At 39.9% G+C, this 6,393-nt stretch overlaps 1 protein-coding gene across 1 annotated transcript; it reads right to left on the minus strand.

Annotated features, from left to right (window-relative positions):
* Positions 1–972: 972 nt before the first annotated feature.
* On the minus strand, positions 973–6,274 carry arl6ip1 (ADP-ribosylation factor-like 6 interacting protein 1). The gene is made up of 6 exons (XM_043235484.1): positions 6,118–6,274; positions 5,146–5,279; positions 4,190–4,309; positions 3,512–3,629; positions 2,408–2,492; positions 973–1,850 (listed from the first exon to the last, which is right to left on the minus strand). Exons 1-6 carry the CDS (start codon positions 6,151–6,153, stop codon positions 1,732–1,734), a joined length of 612 nt encoding a protein of 203 aa, XP_043091419.1. The 5' UTR covers positions 6,154–6,274; the 3' UTR covers positions 973–1,731.
* Positions 6,275–6,393: the final 119 nt, after the last annotated feature.

Here is a 6,393-nt window from a genome sequence, read left to right on the forward strand (position 1 = left end):
AAGCCTCTCGTCTGTTTTTTAACGCAGTGGCACATCTTTACAGTAGGTGGCGGCGCTGAACCAGAGTGAAAATGTTAAAATCGTAAAAACGTATTGATAAATCAATCACCTCAGTCTACCCGATTATTTCTGAGGTTGTTGCGTTACGTATGTGTACAGCATTATATCCTGCGCAGAGCCAGGGCACAGAACAGGACGCAAAACCGTGAGGGGTTTGTGATGAAAGAGATCACCAGCCCTGCTGAGGCCGCGCTGTACCAGACAACCTATCAAACGGCGCATTGCGCCACTTCCAACAGATGTCAGACAAACGAAGCACGCGGACAGCCAGTCCTCCGGCACAGGCACGACATCATTACAGGTAGGCTTAACTGACCCCACCGCTTGTGCAGACAAAAGAGCGTTCCGTGAAGCTCACTTCCGGCAGACGCCGTTGATGTTTGTGTTGCGGTCATGTAAGTGACTCTCATAAATGACCACGCAAAGAGCTATTTTGACCATTTTCCTATTTTGGGCTACAGGAGAGGAGAAGGCAGCAGCTGGGCCCGGGGAGGTCAGAAGGCAGTCTGGGGAGAAGGTTCTGTGGGCAGCTCGGCGTTGGGAGATGCACAGCGACTCTTTTCGTTTGTATTGAACGTGTCGGCAATAAACAGCTAATAAAATATACTCAGAATGACTCGAAACACTTTATTGTGCTACTTAAAAATAGCATATATTAAAAAATTGTGTTCCTTGGAAGAGAACAGAAGGTTGAAATGTGTGTACATGTATATATTTTAAATCATATTTGATTTAGTGTTAAATATGATGCACTTCTGTAAAATGTTAACATTCATCCATTTTTTGTTGTATTTCTGTTTGCCAAGTAATTTGTCTAATATTCACCCTCCCCATCTAGTACCACCTCCATTTCAGCTATATCATTAAAAAATATTTTTAATGGCTGACAATAACAACGCTTTTGGGGGAAAATAGTTTTAAATCAGTTTATTGTTGTGCTGAACACACTCAAACCACAAAAAAATGACAGTTAAAAGAACAGAGGAGAGAAGACAAACTTAAGACAAGCCAGTGGAAACAAAGAAATACAAGGAGGAAAAAAAACACACGTATATACAGCCCAGCAGGTGTTGGATTGGGAAGTGGCTAGAGCTAGAGGACAGCAATGAGGTCCACGCAGCCCTAGTACAGCAGTACGGGTCTAAGCTTCCCTACACAAACACTCCAGTTCTCTTTTTCCAGTGCAATTTTCAGAACAGTGCAGAAATGCATGTTTTCAAGCCATCCGAGGAAGAAGGCTTCCCATGATGTGTCCTGTGCATCCAATTAGCTAAAGTAAAGGTTCGGGAGTCGCTTCGTCGATTTAAAAAAAAATGAATTAGAAGAAATTAAGCGCTCGTTATATTTTGCACAGACTTAACATTTACTATGACATGCAAATACAAGTGGGTGTAAAAACGGCTGAAACGAATGCAACATTTCAGTGTTTGAGAAAAAAAAAAATTACTTTAGATGAAAAACAAATGCATAATTTGAAATGAAACCTAAAACCAAAACACGTGAACTTCACGAGATATCTGCGTACAATTAAGCTGTTTACTAGATGTTACTTTTCACTATCAGCTCAGGCTTTACATTGGTCTGTTGTGATCTGACGTTCAGTGGGGGCAGATGACAAGTTTTTAACACTTAAGTTGATCAGAATTTCACTTTTCATTTGAGCATAACCTTTCACTCGTTCTTCTTCTCCTTCTGTTTAAGTAGTTTGTTGATCTCTCTCTTGGCCATCCCAGCGTATTTGGTGATGATGCCATGCTGGTTAAGGCCAGGCAATAGCAGAAGGAAACTCACTGTTGGATACGAAACAGAAAATGAGCAGACAATCACGAATACAACAGCCCTAAAAAAAAAAAAAAAAAAAAAAAGGTATAAACCCGCCACAGACACTGTATAAAAGATACTAATAATTTTTTACGATAAATTACTGTCCCCCATGAGGTGACTTCACTAATAAGACTTCAAAATATTCCGCCTAATTGGTACGAAGAGATTTAACAAACTTTGTGTGTAGCGAGGGTAAGTGGCAGCATATTTTTGGATTGAAACCGTGGCTTTCCATGACCTAAATACAATGACCTCTTTGTCGAGCAGCCTAGTCACCATTTGCAAGAGCTAAGCTTTGATAAAGGACAGTGACTTCTCTACAGTTTGCACACTGTGGCACGTCATAGATCCACAGATCTTATTGCCTTTTTTCCTGTTAGTAAACTAAAGCATTTGTGACGCAAGAGGCAGGACGTGAGCAGCGGATTGGTCTGTTATACGGCAGGTTTTCATCAGAGGGGACTTTCAGCAGTTTGCTTAACTTGGTAAACCTTTCCCCCCCTCGTATGAACAGCATACGTACCGATCAGGTAGGTGAGGAAGAGGTTATGCACTTGTTGCCCGATCCAGGCCACAGCCACAAGACTGCTGATGACGGAGAGGAAATACTGTTGACCGTAGAACAAATGTGTTAAAAAGAGTACACAGGAGGAGGAGCCTATTTTCTACAGAAGGCACAATAATACACACAAACAATTTCACTTGTACACACTATTTGGTTTGAACAATGGCTGTTCAATACATTTATTATTCACTTTCAACCATTGAGAAGCGACTGTTTTTAAGGGGATAGTTCATCCAAAAATGTTATTTCTGTCTTTATTTGCTTACACTCATGTCGTTCCAAACCTACATGACCTTCGTTCATCTTTGGATCACAAAAACTGTATTTTTTTTTTTAATTACTTTTTTTTTTTTTAACCAATCTGGAGAACTTTCTGACCCTGCATAGAAAGCAAGACAACTGATATGTTCAAAACCCAGAAACCTAGTAACTCGACAAAATAATGTGACCTCAAGGATTCCACCATAACTTACTTTTAACTTACAGAACTATAACTTAAAGAATAGGTAACTAAATCCTTAGTTCACTTGCTTTCTTTAAAAATGTGGATTCATTAAAGAAAAGAAAAGAAAAGAAAGAAAAGCTCTGTGCTGGCTTTATTCTGAATTATTTCCATTGAAGCTGAGCGAAACAGATGATATAGAAAATCAACATCACATTTGAAGCAGATATTAGGGACAAACAGCACTTATTTTAGAGTGATATTGCTAAACTACATAATACGATACAAAAATAACTACAGGGTCACATTTTTGCCCACATATCTTGAATGTCATGGTCATATAACTGCATTATAATAAGCTGCATACTTTTTTTTTTTCAGGATTATGAACATTACATGAAAAAAATTTTCTCTTGGGGGCTCAAGTGCTCCTTAATTATGTATAAGTAGTGCTGTGCAAGAGGGCTAGGCTCATGTTTGTTTGTTCTTACTGCTGAGCAACAGTGATAAAGCCAACTTGTTGGTGTGAAATGGCAGCTTGCTTCGAGTGTGAAGTGCTTATGAGTCACTAGTGAATTTCGAAGACGTAAAACTAGGAAGGTGCTGTCAAAAGAGCATACCATTTTTGGCTTTTCTTCCTTCAGGGCAAACAGACGTTTCCACCAGCCAAGCACGCGGCGCTGAGTCTTCACGAGGTTCCCACAGATCTCATGGAAACGCTGCTGCTGTTCTGTGGTCCTGTGCAGCAACAAAAAATGCGCTCGGGAAACACGCACAATAACCAAACAACGTCTTTACGGGTAACACAAACACATCAGTCATAAACGAAGAGGTAAACTGTTTTCCATTTATGCTTAGCCGTCGCATTTTATTTCTGGGCATAAAACATGACCATATTGAAGGCTTAAAGCTTAGGGCCACGGGAAGCTGCCAGTTACTAAAATAAATGCCAGGGGTCTGATCTCGACTCGCTCTGCAGAATGTGATGTGCATAGCAAGACCTCTCGCTGCAGAGTGGAGATCCGCTGAGTCAAACCAAGACTGTGTCTGACACTGGACACTCAGCAGCAACTGCAAGCTGTCACTCAGACACCAGAGACCCCGGCTCCTGAGCGAGAGCAGGGGAAGTTGCCAGGGAGATAGACTAAAAACCAGAAGACGCAAGAACATACACGCTGTGCAAATACCTATGAGTCTTCCCAGAGGATCTGAAGCGCTCTGAAGAGAAACATGCTATCTGATGAACCTTGCTAGATGATGAAGAGATCAATGCTTCAAGCAGGACTCGCTTCACTCACCATTTGTTGGAACCAAAAACACGGGGGGCAAGAGTGGGCACCAGGTAGTCAGCCAGGCACAGGATCATGACAGTGCAGGACAGACCAGTGAGCACAGAGGGGTCCAACATGTAGATTAGCCTGCAGAAAAAGATCAAACTCTTTCATTATCATAATTTCATTTTTCATGACTGTATGGTAAATTAAAAACCAAAAAAAGAAAAACAAACAAAACACAATTAGTGTTAATAGCACATGATGTTTCTGAAAGTAAGAGGAGGAAGAATAAAAAAAGGAACTCATTCTTTAAAAGTCATCACTGTTAAGAACTATTTTTTTTTTATAAAGCATCTTAGGGTGTTTTCACACTTGGTTCAGTTGCTCTTTTGCTTAACGTCCTCTACAAATGTAAAATGTTAAGGTCACTACTGCTCTTTCTAAAAGCGAAACAAAAAACGCATGTGATATAATAAGTGATATAATTTATAGTATTTCAACGTACTGTTCTTAGAATGAAATTTTTTTTTATAACAAATAAAACTAACCAAATGTAAAAATGATTTGTTAATAATTCCCTCTCAAGAGGGACTTGGTGTTGTTTCCAAAGAAAAGGAAATATATGTTGGCATATCGGATATGCATCCCTACTGGTAACATTATTCAAAATGTAAATATTTTTCAAGAACGTAAAGTTACTGTATATGAGCAATATAAATCAATGGAATTCATGACAACACTCTGAACATCTGATAGATCAGATTACAACATCATAATACATTATTATAAAGGGCAAGCGTTTACTTTGTGTAACAACCTATATAATCAGAAGCTCGAGAAAGCAAGTGTTAACAGTAAAAAAACACATTCTTCAAGGACTTCAGCTTTCAAGCGTGTAACCTTATCTGATTAGCTGAAGCGAATGATTAGGCCTTTAGTCAAGAAATAGCTGTAAAGCACTCTATGAAGAGCAGACTCACATGAACAGGATTGTGGTGGCGCCCACTAATGCTGCTGGGTACCACGGCTTCTCCCAGCGAAGGACCTGATCTCCAGCCAGGATCACCTCTCCCCATCCTTGCAGCTGCTCTTCAAGCTGACTAGTCTCTTGAGCCTAGAGAAGTGCTTTCAGTCAGTAACCATATCAGAACAATGAGCTCTCTTACCACAGATGACATGGCATTATCGGAAATAGGTGCACAATGGGAGTGTCATGAATTCATGGGATGGGCGCATACAGCAGGAATGTCAAGAACGTGAAATAGACACCAACATTAATTATTCATTACCTTTTATAGTTTTAAACATGCACAAACGTAAAAGAGGATACATAAATGGCTTTAAAGTCGGTGACTTTGAAATCCCGTGTTTGAACCAACAGGCCACATTTAAAGGGTCTGTCGAGTTTCATCCTTCATTTGCGATACTTCACGTAAAAACGCAGGCAGTTAAAATGTGCGCGTTTTAAAAGGCTAACGCTAAAACGTCAACCAGAACTCACAGTGGCTTTACAATGTCTTTAAAAATGCAGATTAGGATGTGAAGACTTTCGTCTCCAGATTGTTTCAAACATTTATCAAAAGCAAATACTTGTTAAATACGTAATATACCAAAAACGTAAGTTAAGAAACAAACGCTTTATCCATAAAACCGTTTAGTAAGACGCTAGATATACGGAGTAATCCGTTTCGTTAGCACTCACTCAATTAGCTTGCTAACATCTTATCACGCACTTCACATCCGTTGCGTTCACCTTCTTTTCGGTTCATTCACAAGTCCAACATTTACTAAACTAAATACATATTAAGCTTAATGGTGTCCTGTCGTGCCATTGTTTAAGGTTGTGACCACAATGCAAGTCCGCGTAGCATATTGCTAAAGACAATCATAAGATATACATTTCGACAGCAGAAGAACCCGTCTGTAAGACGGAACATTAAAAGGCCACTTACCAACAGATTTGCGCTTTTATTATCGCCCTCAGCCATGGTTTATTTTGGTGTATTTCAAAAATTGTGTTGCTTGGAGAGCACGATTATATGAACGCACCTCCCCTGTACTGCGGCAGTCTGTCAACTGACCGTTATATTCAGGATGTTTTTATCTGAAACTCGGCACACGAGAGCTCATGGGAAATGTAGTTTCTCCAGTTCTCCAGTAAAATACAAGGGGAAACAGATCACAAATATGGCACAGGGCCTAAAACGATAGACATTTCCCCCAATAAT

The sequence above is a fragment of the Puntigrus tetrazona genome, chromosome 3, assembly GCF_018831695.1.
Source record: "Puntigrus tetrazona isolate hp1 chromosome 3, ASM1883169v1, whole genome shotgun sequence".
NCBI classification, from domain to species: Eukaryota; Metazoa; Chordata; class Actinopteri; order Cypriniformes; family Cyprinidae; genus Puntigrus; species Puntigrus tetrazona.

Bases quoted from the DNA above. Each gene is read 5' to 3' on its own strand.
- arl6ip1 (XM_043235484.1), bottom strand. From the start codon at position 6,153: ATGGCTGAGGGCGATAATAAAAGCGCAAATCTGTTG. The intron at 5,280-6,117 runs GTAAGTGGCCTT...GCACTTCTCTAG, and splicing joins ATAAAAGCGCAAATCTGTTG to GCTCAAGAGACTAGTCAGCT. The intron at 2,493-3,511 runs GTATGCTCTTTT...TACGGTCAACAG, and splicing joins AGGAAGAAAAGCCAAAAATG to TATTTCCTCTCCGTCATCAG.